We start from the raw sequence: 23,379 nt of genomic DNA, 5'->3' as shown, positions 1-23,379 counted from the left end.
TAGTATCTGCAATTGATAGATAAGGAAACTCAGCTACAGAGATTAGGTAACTTGCCCAAAGTTATACGGTCAGTAAACAAGAGAGCCAGGATTTGAATTTACGCCATCTGACTTCCCAGCCTACATTCTTCACAGCGGCACTGTATGCAAAATGTAGGCTCAGGGAGGGGCCCTGTAGCCCTGGCCATGGCAGGACACTAGACACAATGTAAGTGTCCTGCAGACGGGGACTGTTTAAATACATGGTGATATCTTGTCCATTGAAAAGAGTGAAATACTGGGCCAGCCACTCTCCCCGTGGCTCACTGGGGAGAGTGTGGCACTGGTGCACCGAGGCCGTGGGTTCGGATCCTATATAGGGATGGCCGATGTGCTCACTGGCTGAGCGTGGTGCAGACCACACCAAGCTAAGGGTTAAGATCCCCTTACCAGTCAAAAAAGAAAGAAAGCAAAAGAAAAGAGTGAAATAAAAGTGAAATTCATGGAAAAATAGAATTAAAAGAAACAGTCACAATAATACATTGAACTTTCAGAAGGAGAGAGCGGAACTGGGGTTACTAGAAGTGGGCAAGGGGGTGGGGGAGGAGGGTCAGCGAGAAATTGGTTAATGCACACAAAGAATGATTATGTATAGTGGTGGTGAATGAGCTAATCGTCCTCATTAGACCTTCATATATTGTACACAGGTATTGATAGCCAACTCTGTACCCCACAAATATGTAAAACCAATTAGGTTTCAATAAAAAATAATAAAGACAATACAAACAAATAAAGACAATACAAATACTCTTTCTGCGAACTTTTTGAAATACCCTTGTACATCTGCTCATGCTGCTATGGAAAGAAAACAAAAATCAAGGTAAACAGATGCCATGTTTTTCTTGCTCCCATTTGCATTAATACTTACAAAAAACCTGTCTATGCGAGTGAACATAAGTTGACAAGTTTCCAACACTTTTCACGAAAAACCACTAACTGTGGTTTTCTCTGAGAAGAAGTAGGTCAACGGTGGTAGGAACACTTCGTGTTTTTCTGGACACATTTCGGTACTGTTTGATTTGATTTTTCTAAACCATAAGCATGGCAGGTAGCAATCCTACTCAGTTTCAAGGAAGCCTTCTCTAACTTAGCCACCAGATCAGGGCTTCGCATGGAATCCCCACAGCACCAGCAGCCCTCACTGCAGGCCACTGTGTTGTTCCACCTGTGCGTCCTTATGCTCCGTGTCTCTCTCCCTAATGAGTCTGGAAGCTTCCTGAGGATGGACATTGTGCTTGCTTCCTGCTAAGCAGTGCCAGGCACCTAAGCAGACCCTCAATACTTACTTGCTGTTGCTGATCAGACAAATGAGTAAATGAATCAAAGCCAAATGATCTGACTTCAACTGCCAGAGGTCAAGGTGACTTGACCAGTGACTTAAATGACTAGTGACTTGAGCAGTGACTGGTGGAGTAGGAGGGAGCCTTGCCAGAATCTATGCTCTGTCACATGAAACACGAGGGTACTTCAAAAAGTTTGTGGAAAAACTGAATTAAAAGATAACATAAATCCTTCCATGAACTTTCTGAAGACCCCTTGTATGTTCCCACTAGGACAGGGAACACGTGGCACAGGCAGCCTTGAGTAGAACTTAAAATGATTTATTCCTTCGATTAAAAACATTTACTTTTATCTAGTCCCAGAGAATTTGTAGAGCCATAATCTTTTCCATCTCTAATGCTTTTCATTATCTTTTGCTAATTAATTGAGGTATGTAAATTCATTGATCTAAAACTTTGCAGGCATAAACATTACTCACGTAGTGATCCGGCACCGCACTGCTAACACATCAAGCTTAATCAGGTTCTACCGGATTTTAAATTATACATGTTATTAGACAAGATTCATTTAATTTTGCACCTAACAGCTACAGCTTATTACATTGGCTGCTCCCAGACATTTACAGCAACTCACTGTTGAATCTGTACTATTAACCAACTCAGTCATGATATAATTAATAAAACAGATTTAACTGTTTGACATAATAGGGGACTCTGGCATAATATAAAATATGCTTTAATGTGCTTTTGGGAAAAAAAAGACCGAGGAAGGTATATTATCCAACTGAAATTTCTAAGGTTCCTACATTATAGATCAATACAAAATTTCTTCACAAGAATATTTATCTATTATGATAGCAGTATTTCACCCAAATAATATATAAAGAAAAAAATAGTAGTAAATTTTTTACACAAACCAAATAATACATATTGAACAGAATGTACCATGGTTTTCCAATAAACTAGGAACTTGGCCAGGGGAGGGAGAGAGGGAGGGAGAAACACTATAGAATCTGAAATATGCAGTTGAATTTCTAAATTCTAGGGACTGTAAAATATATGTCCTCAGCAGTTTTGGCATTTAAATGCTCCATTTTCCAAGCTCTCACTATTTTTCTCATTGCACATTCTGATCACTTAATCAATTACCTGATAATTAAACCCCTTCGGATCATGCTCCTTTCCAGTCTTTCATTTAGTTGCAGAAAATAGGCTCACGGAGGTGAAATGCTAAAATTCCAGGAAATGAGTGTTTGGAGCAAAAACAGCAATGAAAGGGAGGATATTAATATCCCAGTCAGCTAAGCAAAAGCTAGGAAGACACTAACTTTGTCTATAGCACATCGGTCTACCAGGGGACTCTGGAAGCCTCCACAGCATCCATTCACCAGCTCCAGAAAACCCCAAAGATGAGCAGAGAGTGGAAGGGGGTGCAGTGCTGGTCTGCTGAGGGCTGGTGCAGCATCTCTGAGCAGGCTCCTCACCTAACAGCCTCTACGGTCCTGGTGTGCAATGAGGGAAGAGTACTCAGATGAGAGCAGAAAATGAACAATTAGATCACAAACCATTTTTGCTCTTTGTTTCCTGGGGAGTACTCATCCTTCTTTTAAGTCACAAAACCTGCTATCAGTCAGGGTTTTCCAGAGAACCAATAGGAGATATACAGACCCAAAAGAGGAAGTTTATTATGGGAATTGGCTCACATATTATGGAGGCCGAGAAGTCCCACCATCTGCAGGCTGGAGACCCAGGAAAGCCAGTGGTCTAATTCAGTCTGAGTCCTAAGGCCTGAACACCAGGGGGCTGATGGTATAAGTCCAAGTCTGAGTCTGAAGACCTAAAAATCAGGAGCACCAACGTGCAAAGGCAGAAGATGGATGTCTCTACTCAAACAGGAGGCAAATTTGCCCTTCCTCCACCTTTTTATTCTATTTGGGCCCTCAATGGATTGGATAATGCCCAACCATTTTGGTGAGGGCAGATCTTCTTTACTCAGTCCACTGATTCACATGCTAATCTCTTCCAGAAATACTTTCACAGACATACCTACAAATGTTTTAGCAGCTATCTGGGCACCAATTTGCCCAGTCAAGTTGACACATAAAATTAACCATCAAAGAGCCCTTAAATGATGTGGATGAAAGCTGTGAACCTTCTCCCTATTCCACTCCCCAAAGCATCTATGCGAACACACTGGACATTACCCAGTGTTATGGGGCTCACTGGCTGGACAAAGCCTATTTGTGGAACTTACACTCAGGTTAAGAAACCCGCCCCTTTTGGACGCTGTATTACTTAGTGCTCCAGAAGAAAATCCTCATAAAAATTTTCTTTCAAATCTAAGATTTTTTAGGAAAAGCAGTGTTCCTCTTTGATATGGTCAGAATTTTGTTTCTTTGACAATTCTTTCTGGCAACGCCATCGACTTAACTGCATCAATTACAAGGACTTTTAAGATCTGCCTATTTGTTTCTGCCTCTGGTCTTGACTTCCTATATGAACTTATGTTTTCTTTGGTCTTGACTTATATTTCATTTTTCTATTGTGTGCTGTTGTTCATTTTAGGCCTTCTCAAATGCTTCATGGAACAAACAAACAAATAAGGCCAGGCTCTCTCAATTCTCAGTTTTTGATCCAAAAACTGGAAACCAGAGAAAAAGAATATAGAAGCTTCCCCCCGCCCCCATTATTCAGCTCCAATCATTTCTTTTCATTGAATAATCAAATATCCCGTTTTCCTGGCAACAAGTAAGAAGCTTTTTGGCCTTTAATTAAAAGTAGAGTTTCTGCCACTGAGTTTATACCTTGGTCATTTATAATATCCACATGCTGACTATGGAGAGGCAGCACCAATAGTCAAAGAACAGGAGAATGAGCCTATGTGCACATGGATATGGGCTCTTAATCTGGGGCCCAGAGGGAACTGGGGTTCATCCTGTGAACTTGGATGAGGAAAAAAATCTAGATTTTCACCAACCTCTAACTGATACTTAGTGTTTCCTTCCATTATGAAGTCAGCAGAAAATCACAGAGGTATTAATGCCCCTGTGACTTTCTCGCCAAGAGAAATCACATGGATTTTTCCTTTCACAGTTGTTGCAGATACCTCAGAATATTGTTTAAGCTCAGCATCACTTTGAAACTATGGTAGTTATTAGCCCAGCTATTAGACTGTGCTATAGAACAGATCAACAAAGAAACATGTATATTACTATATCAAATAATGGTAAAAATATTTTGATAACTATTTCAATATAACTGATTTCCTTGGAAATCCTATGCATTTTATTTTATACATTTAAAACATTCTGAGATGTGGTCCAGGGAAGCCCCAACCTGCCAAAGGGGTCCCAAGGTACAAAATGGATTGAGATGTCCTTTCATGGAACAAAGAGCTGACACAGCCAATAGTCAGTGCAGCTCCTCTGCCACTCTCCATGTGGCAAATGCTGGCAGAGGTGGCAGTATGATCATACGCCTAATCAGAAACAACTTCTGAAGTAATGCTCCATGTTCCCTAATTAGTAATATTAGGTAAATGAGTTCAAACCACTTTTAATCAGCCTCAGCAGAAGGGAGGTATTGTCACTGATTGCTCAGATGCTGTTGCAGCACTTATATTGGATGTGAAGGAGCGTGGGAGCTGAGGCTCTTGGCTGATTGCTCTCAGGTTACTGCTCAGCATTTGGCTGGCACACGACCTGTTGGGAAATCCAAGCATTCACAGCCCTGGCTCATTCTGGGGCCGGGTGATATTTCAACTAAGGCATCACTTTCTTACACTCTTAACTTCCCTGTTATGCTTCTGTATGTTAAACTGTATGGTAAATTGTCTTGCAAACTTATGATTTCTTGGAGCCTGGGGTAGGCCCTTAAAAATAAAAACTCAAGTCTAATTATGCAGCTGAGAAAATGAACATGAATTAGCTGAGCTTTTTTTTTTTAAAAAATCCTACTTTAATATAGATCAAAGAGTTTCTGTTTAATGGAAACTTTCTGGTATCTACAAAGTGGTAGGCAGTGCAAAAACTAATTACTTGTATGACAGGAACTGAGGCTGTCAGTTGCATAAAACAGATAATATGGAGGGAAAGTGCCAGTCAGTCCCTATCCCTGAGAGTTCTCCAGGGAACTACAAAGCAAACCGGCTATTGTTCACTCAGTGCTAATGCTGGAGGAAACCCCTAACCTAGCCAATACACTTTGACTTCAAGCCTAAAGAAATACTTACCTGACTACACAAGAGCACATCTGAGGATGCTCAAAGCAACATTATTCAGATAAAATCACTCCAGGTTGGAGTTAGAGGAGATTATCACTCCCAGTTATGACTGGGAGAGATGATTAACCAATAATGAAACTCCCATCCATGGAATACAATGCAGTTATTAAAAGCTTGACATAAATCTACATGGACCAACATAAAAAGATTTTCCAGACAGATGTAAGGGGAAAAAGTAAATCACGGAACAATGGGCACAGTATGATCATGTTTATATTTAAGAAAACATTGAAGGAGAATGCCCAGGGTCCTAGGCAGGAGCTGAGAGCAGCCCCGACTGCCCAGAAGCAGGCAAGGAGCATACTGAAAATACCATTTCTGTGTAGATGGCCCACCACAGCCACCGCCACAGCCATGGTTGCCACAAAAGTGACTCACCACCACAGTAGTAGCCACAGCCACCATATAGGTGGCCTGCTAGACACTTGACTTCATTGACACAAAGAGGGTTACCAGTGGAGAGCTAAAAAAAAAAGAGGATGTCTCTCTCCTCAAAGCCCACTCCAGAGAAATAGAAGAAGCAACTGCTCTACAGCATGACCAGATGTCAGTGGAGAGATTTGAGAAATACAAAAATCCAAGAAAATATGACACCATCAAAAGAATACAGTAATTCTCAAATACCAGACACTATAGAGCAGGAAACCCTTGAAACAACTGAAAAGAAATTCTGAGCAACAATCTTAGGGAAACTCACTGAGATACAAGAAGAGTCAGCTAGACAATATAATGAAACAAGAAAAAAAATCCAGGATATGAAGGAAGCAATTTAAAAACAGACTAATACCTTAAAAAAAATGTAGCAGAACTCATGGAACTGAAAGATTCATTCAGCAAAATAAAAAACACAATTGAGAGCTTAAGCAGCAGTCTAAAAGAAGCAGAAGAAAGAATTTCTGACCTGGAAGTTAGTCTTTTCAAAAGAACTCAGGCAGGCAAAAAAAAAAAAAAGGAAAAAAGAATTTTAAAAAATGAAGAAAATCTAAGAGAGCTAGCAGACAACCTTAAGCACATAAACATTAGAATCATGGGTGTTCCAGAAGGGGAGGAGAAAGAAAAGGCATGAAAAACCTATTGAATGATATAATAATTGAAAACTTCTCAGGTATAGGGGAGACATGGACCTCTAGATCCAGGAGGATCAAAGATCCCCAAACAGATTCAACCCAAAAAGTTCCTCTCCAAGACACGTTATAATCAAACTGGCAAAGCTCAAAGACAGACAATCCTAAAGGAAGTGAGAGAAAAGCATCAAGTCACTTATAAGGGAGCCCTTATCAGACAAACAGCAAACTTTTCAACAGAAACTCTACAGGTCAGAAGAAAATGGGATGATATATTAAAAATACTGAAAGAAAAAACTGCCAGCCAAGAATACTACACCCAGCAAAGCTATCCTTCAGAAATGAGGGGAAAATAGTGTATTTTCTAGACAAACAAAGACTGCAGGAGTTTACCACCACACAAGCAGCCGTAAAAGAAATCCTCAAGGAAGTCCTGCATATGAAATCCAAAAAATGATAATCACTACCACAAATACACAAGAAAGAACAAAATCCACTGGTAGAACAAAAATGAAAATGAGAAAAAGAAAGAAACTAAATCTTAGCACCACAAAAAAACCAACAAACATCAAAGACAAATGATAAAAGGGGAAGAAAGAACAAATGATATTTAAAACATCCAAATAAAAATCAATAAAATGCCAGGAGTAAGACAACACCTTTCAATAATAACCCTAAATGTAAATGGATTAAACTCCCCACTCAAAAGACACAAACTGGCTGATTGGATTAAAAAGCTAGACCCAACTATATGCTGTCTTCAAGAGTCTCACCTCACAGACTAAAGTCCTACACAGATTAAAGATCCACATAGACTAATAGTGAAGGGATGGAAAAAGATATAACACACAAATGGAAACCAAAAATGAATAGGAGTAGCTATTCTCACATCAGATAAAATAGACTTTAAACCAAAAACCATAGACAGAGACAAAGAAGGCCACTACATAATGATAAATTTATCCAACAACATGACATAACAATTATAAATATAAAGCCAACACCAGAGCACCCAGATATATAAAGCAAACACTATTAGACCTAAAGAAAGAGAGAGAATCCAATATGATAATAGTGGGTGACCTGAACACCAGGCAACAAATCAACAGAGAAACACAGGATTTAAACTACATTTTAGACCAATTGGACCTGGCAGATATCTATAGGCAATTTCACCCAATGAATATAGAATATACATTTTTCTTATCAGCACATGGAACATTCTCCAGGATAGACCACATTAGGTCACAAATCAAGTCTCAACAAATTTTTAAAAATTGAAATCAAGTATCTTTTCAGACCACAACAGATTGAAAATAGAAATCAGTAACATACAAAACTCAGAAAACTATACAAACACATGGAAATTAAACAACATGCTTCTTAACAGCCTATGAGTCCAAGAAGAAATTCAAGAGAAAATCAAATAATTTCTTCAAACTAATGAAAATAAAGACACATCATACCAAAACGTGTGGAATACTACAAAAGCAGTACTAAGAAGGAAGTGTACTGTGGTAAACACTTACATCAAAAGAATAGAAAGATTTCAAATAAACAACCTAATGCTACAACTAAAAGAATGAGAAAAACAAGAACAATCCAATCCCCAAAATAGTAGATGGAAAGAAATAATCAAGAACAGAGGAGAACTAAATGAATTAGAGACCCAAAACTTGATACGAAAGATCAATGAAACAAAAAGTTGTTTTCTTGTGAAGACAAAGAGACAAGCCATTAGCTAGGCTAACTAAAACCCAAATAACAAAAATCAGAAATGAGAAAGGAGACAAATGATACCACAGAAATACAAAGAATCATTAGAGACTATTATAAACAACTATAAGCCAACAAATTTGAGGGCCTGGAAGAAACGGATAAATGTTTGTAAAAGGCGAAAGATTTATGCGATCTGAAGAGAAACCAGAGTATAGAAACGGATAAATGTTTGGACACATACAGATACCAAGACTGAGCAAAGAAGAAGTACAGAATCTGAACAGACCAATAATAAGCAACAAGATTGAAGCAGTAATCAGTAGACTCCCAACAAAGAAAAGCCCAGGGTGGGATGGCTTTACTGATGAATTCTACCAGACCTTTAAAGAGGAATTAATACCAACTTTCTTCAAACTATTTTAAAAAATTGAAACAGAGGCCATTCTCACAAACTCATTCTATGAGGCCAGCATACCAAAAACAGACAAAGACACAACAACAAAAAAAGAAAACTACAGGCCAATATCTCTGATGAACATAGATGAAAAAATCCTCAACAGAATATTAGCACATAGACTACAGCAACACATCCAGAAAATTATACACCATGATCAAGTGGGATTCATCCCAGGGATGCAAGGATGGTTCAACATATGCAAGTCAATAAATATGATACACCATATCAACAAAATCAAGGACAAAAATCATACGATTATCTCAATAGATGCAGAAAAAGCATTTGACAAACTCCAATATCACTTCATGATAAAGACTCTCAGCAAATTAGGTATAGAAGGAAAGTATCTCAACACAATAAAAGCCATATATGACAAACCCACTGCCAATATCATCCCAAATGATACTGAAGAATGGGAACAAGACAAGGATGCCCACTCTCACCACTTCTATTTAACACAGTATTGGAACTATAAGCCAGAGCTATCCAGCAAGAGAAAGAAATAAAGGGCACCCAGACTGGAAAAGAAAAAGTCGAACTGTCCCTGTTTGCAGATGACATATAATCCTATATATAGAAAAACCTAAAGATTCTACCAAAAAACTCTTAGAGCTGATAAACCATTTTGGTAAAGTTGCAGGATACAAATCAACATACAAAAGTCATCAGCTTTTTTATACTCTAATCACAAACTAGCAGAAAAAAAATCAAGAAAGCAAGCCCATTTAAAAGAGCCACCAAAAAAGCAAGTAAAATACTTAAGAATCAATTTAACCAAGGAGGTGAAAGATCTCTATGATGAAAACTACAAATCACTGAAAGAAATTAAAGAGGACACAAAAAGATGGAAAGACATTCCATGTGCTTGGATTGGAAGAATTAACATTATGAAAATGATCTATAAAAACCCAAAGCAATCTACAAATTCAATGCAATCCACATCAAAATACTAATGGCATTCTTCATGGAAATAGAAAACAATCCTAACATTCATATGGAACAACAAAAGACCCAAAATAGCTAAAGCAATCCTGAGCAAAAAAAAAAATAAAGCTGGAGGCATTATACTACCTGACTTCAAATTATACTACAAAGCTATAGTAACAAAAACAGCATGGTACTGGCATAAAAACAGACACTCAGACCAATGGAACAGAATAGAGAACCCAGAAATCAACCCGCATACTTACGACCAACTGATATTTGCCCAGTGAAAGAAACAGTTAACAGAGAAAAAAGACAACCTATAGAATGGAAGAAAGTATTTGCAAACTATGCATCTGACAAGGGATTAATATCCAGAATATACAAGGAACTCAAACAATTTAATAGTACAAAAACAAGTAACCCAACTACAAAATGGGCAAAGGAGCTGAATAGGCATTTTTCAAAGGAAGACATACGAATGGCCAACAGACATATAAAAAAATGCTCAACATCACTAAGTACCAGGGAAATGCAAATCAAAACCACACTGAGATATCATCTCATGCCCATTAAACTGGCCAGTATGAAAAACACAGACAATAACAAATGCTGGCAAGGATGTGGAGAAAAAGGAATTCTCCTACACTGTTGGTAGGATTGTAAATTAGTACAGCCATTATGGAAAACAGTATGGAGGTTCCTCAAACAACTACAGATAGAACTTCTGTACTGTCCTCCAATCCCACTGCTGGGTATATACCCAAAGGAATGGAAATCATCATGTTTAAGGGACACCTGCACTCTCATGTTTATCGCAGCTCTGTTACAATAGCTAAGAATTGGAACCAACCTAAATGTCCACTGAGGGATGACTGGATAAGGAAAATGTGGCATATAAACATAATGGAATACTACTCCATAAAAAGGAACGAAATTCTGCTATGATGAACTGAGAGAAAATTATATTAAGTGAAGTAAGCCAGGCACAGAAAGAGAAATACCACATGTCCTCACTCATAAGTGGGAGCTGGAAAAAGAAAAAAAAGAACAGAAGAAAGATACAACAATCACGATAATTCCTAGAACTCTCAAAAGGAGAGAACAGAAAATGAAGACAGCAGAGGTGGGGAAAGGGGAGGGGAGGGAGGTTTAGGGAGAAATCGGTAAAGGGCCACAAAAAAATGTTTACATTGTGTAATGATAAAATAAAAATAAATAATAAAAAAAAAAGAAAAGTTACTTACATAAACACACACTTTTAACCATGGTAACCCTGAGGGAAAGATTTTGGAAAGGGTTCAGTTTATTCTAGATATAGACTTTAAATCTTTACAAAGAGAATGTATTCATGTATTACTCATATAATTTAAAGATCTAATAAAATAACAAACAAATCCATATCTACCCTAGTTTCAATTCAACAGAAGTTTAGAATGATCAAAAAAAAGGGGGAAGAATTTCATGTTTCCATGAATCTATATTATTTCTTGACCAAGCACAGATTTTTGTCTGTTTTATTCACTGATGTAGCATAGACATCTACAACAGTGCCTGGCACAAAGTATGCACTCAATACAGATTTGTGAAATAAATGGATTATTTATTCATCTATTCCAGAAATGTGTTCTGGGTGCCTATCATGTGCTATCTATTTGCTAACTATTATGGGAAACATAAGGTGATTTATTTGACCTGCATTCATGGAACACCCTCTGCATGCCCAATGGTGTCAGGCACTAAGTGAAAATATGCACCAATATAGACACATAGACAGACAGACAGACATCCCCACTGCCCTTTAGCAACTCAGAACTAAGCTTGGGGTAAGGTGAACTTACAGAGGGTGGAGGAATGAGATATGGCCCTTTCCTGGCCAGAGCCTTAATCTGGGGTTGGTTTTTGAAATAATGCCTGAGGCTTTGCTTATCATAGTCTGTCTTGTACCAGAATTATGTTCATGTGTTTGTGCCTGCCCAGGAGGAAAATGAATACCAAGCTTCCTGGATTGTGTGAACCACAGGACAAATGGCTCTATTCTCTGTCTGAAGCTCAGCACATTAAAGGATTGTATCTTTGCTCAATGGCTTTATTTCCCAATTCTATACATTCTTCATAGAATTAGAAATCTCTAAGTGGGGAAGGCATCTTGATGGTCATTTGGTCATGGCTACTCTTATTGGGAACTTGGCCCAGCCCTTTGCAAAAGGTGAAGAGTTACAAACTAGATGACACAGAACTTTTCCTGATGGAAAAGCACAATTCCATTTATCAGTCCTTGTACTTAACATTCCTATGGCAACTCCATTCTTAGCCACCACTCGTTTGATTCACTTCCTCACCTCTCCAGCCTTTTGTGGTCCTATCTGCAGAAGCCCAGACGTTCTCTACTTTGAAGTTAAGACTTTTCTACCTAAGTGGATTATTCTGCACTTACCTATAGCAAACATTAACTCTGTGCATGCACCTTCTCCTCCAATTTGTTGCAATCATTTCTGAATTCAATTCCATTTTCATACTGAGTCACTTTGGTCCCAACAGAAATGGTCCCCAAAATTCAAATAGAAGATGTCTGGGACCATTTTAACTTTGAAACTAAAATGTGGTTATTGTGCAATAGATGTGCAGAAGTTAACTTGGGGAACTACATGAAACCAGAATGAGGGAAAAGCCTTCTGCTTCTAGTGATGAACGTTTTTTTCATCTATAAATCCACAAGTATCAATTTTACAGACTCGTAAGTTCTTATCCCAAATCCCTGTGGGCTAGATCACATTTGAGATTTGGAATTTTTTGGTAAAGGGCCACAAAAATCAACTACATTGTATAATGATAAATAAAAATTAAAAAGAAAAAGAAAAATTTGGAGTTTTTCCAACTTTAGAACATTAATACAGGGCACAGAGCACATATTAAATAAGTACTCATACTGAGGCTCAAGTAGCACCCTGTAATTGAACCCAGTAATATTTTGCTAGCAAAACATACAAATATTCTCACTAAGATCTATAAATAGCCTCATGGCAGTTCAGGGCAGTTTTGCTGTCAACCGAGTTCGTTTCAAACTTAAGAAAAAACTTTTAGTTTTCAGCGCTTTCTGAACTTTGGAATGGCAGATAAAGGATTATGTACAAGTACATGACCCAAATCAGAGAAACAGCCATAGATCTGAACTTTCTGCAAAAAGATCCTTTGAAAACATTTGATTCTTTGAAATCAGTGGCTGTTTTCCTGAATATGAAAGTGATGTTTTGGAAGTCCTGCAGAGGAGAGGTCATTTTGCTTTATTCAAACTGTTGTTTAAAAAAGCAAAACAAAACCTACAAACTTAAAGTATTGCCCTTTGAAAGCTGAGCATGGTAAGTCTGAAGAAATGATGGTTCTCTTGCTAAACACCATTATCTTTAATGGTTAAGAGGAATTTTCACAAACCATGTGCATACACACAAAAATTATATATAATACAATGAAAAACAAAAAACATACGGCCCTGCGCAGTTTAGTCTAGTGAGAGCTTCTTAAACCTTACTGTCCACAAGACTCACCTGGGGATCTTGTTAAAATGCTGATTCTGACCCTCTAGGACTTGGTGGGGAAGAGTCTATATTTCCAGCAAGCTCCAGATGCTGCTCAGCAGGCCACCCTTTGAGAAGGTGGGCTGTGGTGGGAAGTGCATGGGCTTTGGAAACACATGAACTTGAGTCCACGGCTCACAAGCTGAGTGGCCTTGGGAAAAGCAATTCACCGCTCTGAGCCAGTTTGCCCATCAGTTAAAATGAAAATAACAATGGAAATAACACTAGCAAGACCGTAATGAGAAGGTGAACTAGCAGCACTGTTCCTGGCAGATAATAGACCTGAATTCCATCCCACACCATCTGTGGTAGGCTGAATAATGTCCCCACCCCCACCCCCCCAAAAAACAAAAGATGTCCAACATCCTAACTACTAGAACTTGTGAATTGCTGTCTTATATGGCAAAAGGGGGATTTATAGTTGTGATTAAGTTAAGGGTCTTGCAATGGAGAGATTATCCTGGGTTATCTGGATATAATCACAAGGGTCTTTATAACAAGGAAGCAGGAGAGTCAGAGCAATAGAAAGAGTAGGAGAGGATGGAGCAGAGGTCAGAGAGCAGAGACGATGCTACGCTGGAAGATGCAGGAAGGGGCCATGAGCCAACGAATACTGGTGGCCTCTAGAAGCTGAAAACTCTAGAAGAAACACAACCCTGCAGATGCATGTTGGACTTGTGACCTCCAGAACTGTAAGAGAATAAATATGTGTTGTTTTAAACCACTAAGTCTGTGGTAATTCGTTAACAGCAGCCTTAGGAAACTAATACACTATCTGCTGGGAAAAGGTTAACGCACGTTTGCCTCCCTTTACAGAGCAGAGGAATTCCTGAGGCTAAATCATCACCTGAAATCAAATCAGATAACAGTTGCCCAACTGGAGGTTAATTCACAAGGAACTCTTGAAGGAGACTTCATATCAAGGGAAGAAGTGATCCCTTATTGACTGTTTTGTGTGGTTATAGCAATATTTAATAAACAGGGATAGACAAGTGTGTTAGTAACAAACCATTCTAAAGGCTCAGAGGAATCTCGTGCACCCTAATTGTATCCACTTTTCCGATTTGTCAGCTTCACACGTAATCACTGAAATCTAACAAGGCTCCCCGAGACAGTATCAGTGGGTCAAATGTCAGGAGTACTTAGGAAAGTAACCCTGGGCTTAAGAGTGAAGGACTGAAAATCAGTGGTCTCCATATCTGTACAAATCTTCATATGCTACTTATAATGTGGCTTATCCCATAGAGAAGCCTTATAAAATAAGAAAATACCAAGATAATCAAAAAGATGTCTGCGGAAAGAAAACATGTTTCAAAACAAAATGGACTCTGTTCAAAACAAAATGGACTCTGTTCAAAACAGAGAAGCTTGCTTTATCGGAAAAAGGGAAGCTTGCATCTCTTAAACTTCTTCCCATGCACTTGGCACCAACGATCCTATTTCCATATTTCTGCACTTTCCTGACCAGCCTCAAATCCCCACAGAAGAACCTGGTCTCTCATTTCCACCACTGTGTCCACAATGCCTAGTGCTGAAACTGACACTTAGTTTTCACACCATAAATATTTGTGGATGAGCAAATATTATGATGGATATCTATAATGGAAAATTGTATTATGACATTCATTGAAAAAAACATTACTCTGAGAGTTCTTTTTCTCCATTTTGAACTGTAAGTTCCCCCGGTTTCCCCCACTTTTTTGTGTCCTCAGTAAAAATCACAGAGTACCTTGACCCCTCTGTGACCCAGCCAGTGGAAGGTTTTTCTCAGCAGGCTTGTACCCAAACCTTGAACAGTCCCAGGCACCGATAAAGGAATCTAAGTTATTGTCTAAAACACTGAAAGAAACTGGCCTCAGTCCTGAGAAAATTCTGTAAACCCTCATATAAACTCCACACCCTGACCCTCTTGCTGCGGACACACCCAGGTAAAATATCTCTTTTCTCTCTCTGTCCATCACTAGAATACGCTGCAGCCCCCTCTGTGTAGAAGTTTCCCTAATAAATGCTTTAGACTGATCACCCTGATGGTTAATGCTGCTTTCTTTGGAATACCATCTGGCCCACCTCAAGACAGTTTTGGGCACTCTCTTGTGGGAAACTCCCCTGCCACTGCTTTTAGGGCGATTCCAGCCAAGGGAGGAAACATAAACCTTTACTCTACTTGGCCCAAGGTATTATTTATAGTAGAAATAAAAGTATGCTTTCTGATTTTATTTGTCTATTAATATACACATTTGATAATTAACAATGTGCTAAAGCAGTCAAAGCAAATAATTATTTTTCTAGTGTCTGCCCCTCTGTATGAGCTAAATGAGAGGTTAGCCACTTATCATATATTAAAAAATGATAACTAGTTTTAAAATGTTCTGTTTAATCTCAGACCACAAAATTCAAAACAGTTACATCCTTTCACTGGCTCAGTTAAAGCCCCACAAAACAGTCCAAATCTTTAGAACAGATTATAATAAATTCTGCTTGAGTCATACTGAATATAAAATACATGTTCAAAAGTTTGCCAGTTCACATTTATGAGGTCTTTCAACCAACTGGTAGGGCTGATCATAAAAACCATATCCTTTAGTTTACAATGTTTAATTCATGTTTAGTATATTTTATTTAAGAAGCAATGTAATCACATGAAAAGCTTTTATTTTAAATCTGATTTTGAAATATGACTGAATACATTAACATAAATCAGAATAAGTCAGTAAACATCTATAAGAACTTGTTATATAATTCAAGTGAGCCCCATAATATTGTTTTTTAAAGAAAAAAACACAGGACAGAAAAATATGAAATTCAGAGTCCAATAAAAGCAGGAGTTTGCTCACTGTGTGGCCCAGCATGAGAACTCTAATTGATATGCATATAGGGCCATATAATCTAAACAAACTTGCTAACAGCAGATCAGCCCATTTGGAAGTAGCATTAATCTGTTCAGCCTACTAACATATTACCTTAATTTAGCTAAGGAAACTTGAGTCCTGCTATGATTTCAACTCCTTTAGAAGCTGAGGCATTCTGTAGTCATTTCAGTATTGTACAATCTTGGCACCCAGGAACCTAGAGCCAAGAGCCATCAAGGGTGGCAAGTTTATAAGCAGCTAAGTTTTTACCACTCTACAAATAAAATTCAGGACAATCATGGTGAGCGTGTCCCTGTACCGAGCTGCTGAGATGTTCACCTCCAGTACAGCACTACGGAGTTGCTTGTACTATATAGCCCAAGACCGTTAGGTTTCAAAGGGCTCTTGTCAGCACCACGCTCACCCAATGAGCGAACCGGCCATCCCTATATGGGATCCGAACCCGGGGCCTTGGTATTATCAGCACCGCACTCTCCCGAGTGAGCTACGGGCCGGCCCTTCAAAGGGCTCTTGGCTCAGAAACTGAAACCCTAAGAAGGTAAAGGGTTTGACCATGTTTTATCCAGTACATCGGTGGCAGACGTGGGGCATCCCCGCCACCTCAGTTCTAATTCAGGTCTTTGTCCACTGCTTTATGTTCCCTCTTGCTGGTCCTGCCACCTGTGTAGAGGCCCAATTCCAGGACAGGATGTTCCACCAGGGATGACCTCGCTGGGTTTTACCAAGTGGATGTCAATGAATGGGCACATCCACATGCAAGACTCTGTGTAAAATATGAGTAAACACAGAATGACAGGAGGACTCAGCGTTCTGTCTGCTGGCTACTATCTGTGGACTTCAGAGAGAGCAATTCTGGGATGCTCTTTTGCCATTTTCACATCTTTCTTCTGAGCTTTGTTCTGGATAAACAGCCTGCCCCACAAAGTGGCATTGATGGGGAGGAATTAATGCACCTACGTTTACTGCAGAGTGGCTCGGCTTCCAAAGGAGTTAAAATTGCAGCATGACTGAGTCTTGGTTTACAGCCAAAAATAAAATGTCCACAGCTACTGCCATGTTTTCTGCAATGGTCTTCAGGTCACCTCTGTTCTACTAAGCAGAGACAGGGACACAGGCAAGGGGCAGAGGTGGCCACAGGGACCAGCTCTGACTCCCTGATGAGCAGGGGTACTTTCCTCTTGCTTAAACTTGCTCGCTGGGCTTTGTCCTTGCCTGGGAGAGAAGGATATCAGAATAGGGGGGGAAAAAAAAGGAAGAGAGTTCTAGATGGCATCTGTTATTTTCCCATTCTCAGCACCTTACTTTTCTTTAGGGAAGTCATCCTGTTCTTCAGAACACATGGTTGCAGTAGAGCTAACCTCACTCACACTCTGGCTTCAAGGGGCCACATGAGCCAGAGGAATGTCAGTCTGGGATTTTGATAAGACAGCAAGGGTAAGGCACTTTCTTTCTGCTGTAGTTCCTGAAAAAAGGATATAAACCTAGAGCTCCCAGGAGCCACTACCTAGAGAGAACCTGCATGCAAATGAAGTCAACCCAGAGGAAAGTAGAGCTGAGTGATGGAGAGACCAATTCCTGATAACAACTTCTGAGTCCCTGGATCCAGCTGTACCTGAAGCCTACCTCTGTCCCTGGACTTTACAGTCCCATGAGGCAGCATATGCGTTTAAAAAAAAAAAAATTAATCCAGTTTAAGTGGATTTCTGTCACTTGCAACTGAAAAAGGACTAACAAATACAGGAGAAATAACAGTGTAAAAGGAGAGGAAACAAGGGGAGAAGACTACATTTATGGATATCATATCTGGAAGCGGTTCAAGTTTGTCCCTGGAAATGAGAAAAGGTGACACATGGGATTCTGTTCCATTTTTCCTGTGAAGCTCAGATCATCAGTACTGTCGCTCTGCCTAATTACTGTGATTAATCTTGCCAAACTCTAAATATAAAATGAGTGTGCATTTTCTGATGCTCAGTGATACTGCCACAGTCATGCAGAGAAGGAATGAGCCATTACCAAGGAAAGGTGTCTTTGGAGCAGAATCATTTTTTCTCCTTCCCAAATGCGGTCTCAACTGGTTGAAGGAGAAAAGGTCACAAGGACCACCCAAGTCTTACCTGGCATGGCATGGATGAGGTCGCCACACAGAACAAAGAATTTGGGTTTGGGGATCAGTTTGTTGATGGCCTGGACAGCCTGCTCAGTGAGACGGATCTCCTGTTCCCATTCGTCACCGCCGTGGTCACAGTCCCCGGTGGCCCAGGCCTTCATCAGTCCAAACTGTGGGTCTGCACCTTGGATGAAATAGAACGGTCCTTTCCATTCTCTTTCCTTTTCTTTAAAAACAAAAGTGGGGGGTGGGGAGGGAGAAATGTTATAAAATCTGCCAGGGAAAATATCCAGGTTACCAAGTAAGTGGATACAATATTTTTGTTAAATTAAGTAGGTCATTTTAATAAGCTGTTGTTCAAACATACCATTTTCCTGTCATAGTCTGGAGAATTTTGATTTATATTAATTATACCTGGGACCTGGTGATTCCCAAAGGCCAGAAAAAACCACACGGGCTGCTACAGCCATGCAACTAAGCTGTTTGTTTAAAAGCAGGGTGGCCAAAATAAAGTACGGAGCCACAACAGAACATGGTATAGAGGATATTAATATTCAATCATAGCTGTTTAATTAGAATTAAAAATACCAAAAACCAAAGGATGCCAGAAGTATTATATTTAAATTATTATGTGAAGTGCATTCACATCTTTTCTGCCAGGCTTAATGGTACTGTGTGCGCTGTTTTGGGGGACGTGACAGAATTTTAATTAAAAAACTTGGCGCTCAGAAGCTCTGGCTATCTGGTGGGAAGTGTGGTGCCAGAAATGAAATCTTGAAATGAGTAAGTCAACAAGAAAAAAACAAAAAATTCGATGCTAACATTTCAAAGGCAGCATGATGCGGGCATCCATGAGTTGTGAGGCTAGGGTGGGAAGGGGACACTTTATGTTCTTGGAAGGGCTCTAGGTCACCTGAACTGAAACCATCCACTTGGTTCTGCCATGCAGAAGCTTGGTCGAAGTAGCTTCTCTACTTTTATGCACCAGAACTGCCACAGGTGCCGGCTTTTGCAGAGCTGGAAGGGCCATTAGTAGGCATGGAAGCCCTGTAGATTTCAAACTTTTTGGGGGGTGACAGAATCGCTTCCTCTAACAAAATCTTAAGTGGCAGATCCATGCGGAAAATACAAAAAAAAAGAGCCACTCGTTTGGAGCAGTGTCTGGAGCTTACATGACCCCAGCAGGATCTGGTGACTGAGGACAGTCTGCAGACCCCTGATCCTCAGCCCCCTCAATGATCCTCTGCAGAAACTGAGGCCCAGAGAAGTGGCATGAATGGCTCCCAGAACTTAGAGGCAGGGACAAAACTATCCAACAATCTTGAGGCTATTTTTTTTTCTTTTTGATAAATTAGTGTATTATTCATGTTAACTGAATAAATGGCATTTCCTTTGGAAGTCATGACAAAATTATAATTTCCAAAAAGCTCCTTGGAATCATTCCATGTCCTTGTGTTTGATTCATTCATGTATTCCATAAGTATTTACTAAGAATTTATCGTCTGCCAGGCCCAGCGAGGGGCTGGCTATACACAGGTGCCCACAACAGACAAGGTCCCTGCTCTCCTGGCTATTAGTTCTCATGGGAGAGATGGACAATAAGCAAGAAAATAAGCAGGGGATTGTCAGAGAGCACTGAGGGCTCTGTAGAGAATTAAAAGTGAAGTAATGACTAATTTAAATTAGTGGGACAGGAAAGGCCTCTCTAAGGTGGTGACATTTAAGCTGAGATCTAAATGGCAAGAAAGAGCCAGTTGTAACCTTTTAAAATTCCATTGCCACCCTCCTACCCATCATACTGAGCTTACTATCATCCTAGAGTGGGCCTCTGGTTATAGGCCTCTTTTTCCTTCTTAATTACTTTTTCAGAATTTAAAAACAAACAAGTGAACAAACAAAAAATATCTGTACACACTTTATAGAATAAATAGTGCATGCATGTTAACCCACCAGTCCACAACTGTTTGATCAAATCACAACTGACTGGAACTCAACCCGAACAAGGACTGCAGGAAACCCTGGTATGTGTATCTCACTGTGAAGGACAAGCGATCCAGCACTACTGATGGATTCAACTCGTGTTCCCTGAGCACTTACTGTGTGTGGCAGAAAGACTTTGCCATGGCCCCCAAAGATCTCCACCTATGATATTCATATCCTTGTGCACCCCCTCCATTTGAGTGTGGGCTGGACCTAGTGACTTGTTACCAATAAACAGAATAGGATGGGGGGATGTCCCTTTCGAGAGTAGGCTAGAAAAAAACTGTGACTTTCATCTCTCTCTCTCTCTCTCTCTCTCTCTGAGCCCTAGCCCTGGGAGTAAAAAGCTGCCATGTTAAGAATAGCCCTATGGAGGTGCCAATGTGGCAAGAAACAGAGGCCAACAGCCCGTGAGTAAATGGAAGAGGCTCCTCCCTTATGCAGCTTTCAGATGAAACCACAGCCCCAGCTGACACCTTGACTGACGCCTGATGAGACTATGCTTCAGAACCCAGCTGAGCCCAGATGCCTGACAGAAACTGAGATAATATACATATAGCGGCTGTTTCAAGCTGCTAAGTTCCAGAGTAACTTGTTACACAGCAGTAGATGCCTATGAATCAGACACGAGAGATAAAGAGCCAAGAAGATAAACAAGACTTCCTGAAGGGCTCAATGATGTGTCATAAAAAAAATTTTAAAAATGGAGATTCTGCTTTGTGTTTTAAAGGTTAGCATCATTTCTGTATTTTATGTGAATAATAACCTTTTTACACCAATGAATGCTTTTAGCTATGTTCCTATTTCTGGGGCCATTTGCAAAGCTGTTTAAGCTGGATAAATTAATCAGAACCAGATGATAATGGTAATCAGAACCCCCAGGTTACAGCATAAATCAACCTTCTTCTACAAGACAGTTTATGAACAGTTTCCTACACAAATGTTTTAACAGTTTCCTATGACAAATAGTCATAGTCTCAAAAAGTCAATAGTCCTTGGAGCTATTAAAATAAATCTTTCATTATTACTTGTTTACTTAGTAAAAACTTAGATAGAACCTCAATTTTATGATGACAAGGCACAAAATAAATAGGTTTGACCTCAAATGAATGACAACTCAAATATCAATACTCAATCTACTTATCTATCTAATAAGGTAATTCGTTGTCTAGGGCGTTGCTTTCTCAAAAGCATCTGGATCTTCTTAATGTTCCTGCTACAGAAGTTGGCAGTCTTTGGTCTCATCTTAATTTTATTTTAATTTTATTTTTTTGATGGCTGGCCGGTACAGGGATCTGAACCCTTAACCTTGGTGTTGTCAGCAACATGCTCTACCAACTGAACTAACTGGCCAGCCCCTTCATCTTAATTTCAATCAAGGCTGAATTAAAGATATTTAGGGCTCACAATGCTTAGTCCTAGAAGAATCTTTTGTAAATGTATATCTCTCCCATTTTGCAAAAGGGCAGCTTTTTACATCATGAAAGTAAATTCCTAAAACTATTTGCATTAAATTATTTCACCAAAGTCCGGAGTCACCCCCAGGACAGAGTCTAGGTAGTAGGTGACCTATGTCTATAAAGGCTGGAGAGAGCTTGTGACACCATGCCTTCCAGGGCAAAGCAGGTGTCTGCCCCCTGGCTCAGTCCAGCTCCTCTTGAGACCCTCTGGAAGCATTGCTCTAGCAGCTCAAGCCATGAATACTTGGGTAAACTGAGATCCACTATTAAGGCAACCTGACATGCACTAAGAGCATTTGTCATTACTGAAAAAAAAGACACTTAGGGATCCAGTTTTCCCTCCTAATTTTCCTAAAGAGCTTAAATATGAGACTGCCCAGTTAAATGGTAAATGCCTGACAACCTTAATTAAGAAGTAGAATTAACTGGAAGTGGAGGCTGAGGGAGAGGGAGGTGGCGTGGACGACAGAAGGCAGGAAGGAAGCAGAGGCTGCACGTGGGCATTGAGAGAGTGGGGCGGGGTTCGCAACCCCACTCCTGGAGGTGTGGCCGCGCACCGGCAGCGTCAGCATCACCTGGGAGCATGTCAGCAATGCAGAATCTCAGCCCTGACCCAGACCTCCTGAGTCACAACTGCATTTTACAGAACCCCCAGGTGACTTGCGTACCCACCCAAGTTTGAGAAGCACTGGCCTGCAACTAACTAATCAAGGAACTCTGCTTGCTGGCCACTTAAGTGTGTTGGCTAAGAAACAAATGCAGAGATTCCCTAAACCGAAATAACACTTCAGAGGGGTTTTTGTGGTTGTTAGTGGTGGTATATTTTTGGCTGTTTTATTTTAGTTTTGCATATTTTCCTGTTCATTTTTAGGTCCCTGCCTATGTCCAGCTCAGGTATTTGTTCCTAAACATCTCTCAGGATTATTGATTACTATCTAATCATCACCCTTTAAGTTGCCTTTCAAAACCAAGTCAAGATTCTTTGAAAAGTAAGAACTTAATGAGGGAATTTATGACTACTTAGTGAGTTCTAACACTAGATTTTACATGACTAGGTGGTGCACAATGGGTGATCCCATTAGCAAGTATATGTGTCTAACACACACACACACACACACACACACACACACACACACACACACACACACACACACACACACACACACACACACACACTTTCAAAAGCACAACAGAAAGGTCTGTGTTTTTCTTCCAAAACTGATACAAAGAACCCAGTCAGGGGCCCTAATTGATGACTATGATAAGGCCAAGATCAAATTTCGAAACAAAGTACTTATAGAATGAATAAAAGAATAAAAATGAGTTGACTAAATTAAGATCTCATTTCTGACCCAGATGGTATGAAAACAAGACTGTATTCTTTTGAAACATTTGATACAAAGCTCTGGATAACGCCTACAGGATATATAGTGTTAATACATAGTAAAGCATATATTTATTTAACTAAAACACTTAAATCTGCTATGAATAAGAATGCCCACAATGAATTTAATTTTTTCAATGTTTAATTTTTTAACAAAGTCAAAGAGTTGGTGATTTAGCTATCTATTGCAATGTAACAAATTACCACAAGTGTAGCAGCTAAAAACAATACACATCTC

The 23,379-nt window shown here is 39.7% G+C and overlaps 1 protein-coding gene across 1 annotated transcript in view; it reads right to left on the bottom strand.

Annotated features, from left to right (window-relative positions):
• CPPED1 (calcineurin like phosphoesterase domain containing 1) overlaps positions 1–23,379 on the bottom strand; it is a 118,282-nt gene that overhangs the window by 79,419 nt on the left and 15,484 nt on the right. The window contains exon 2 of the mRNA XM_063099706.1: positions 18,325–18,543. Coding sequence (XP_062955776.1) covers positions 18,325–18,543 — 219 coding nt within the window. The remainder of the gene's footprint in view (positions 1–18,324; positions 18,544–23,379) is intronic.

Source organism: Cynocephalus volans, chromosome 6 (assembly GCF_027409185.1).
Source record: "Cynocephalus volans isolate mCynVol1 chromosome 6, mCynVol1.pri, whole genome shotgun sequence".
NCBI lineage: Eukaryota > Metazoa > Chordata > Mammalia > Dermoptera > Cynocephalidae > Cynocephalus > Cynocephalus volans.
Note: the sequence above shows the minus strand (reverse complement) of the source record. Positions and strands in the feature narration are given on the sequence as shown.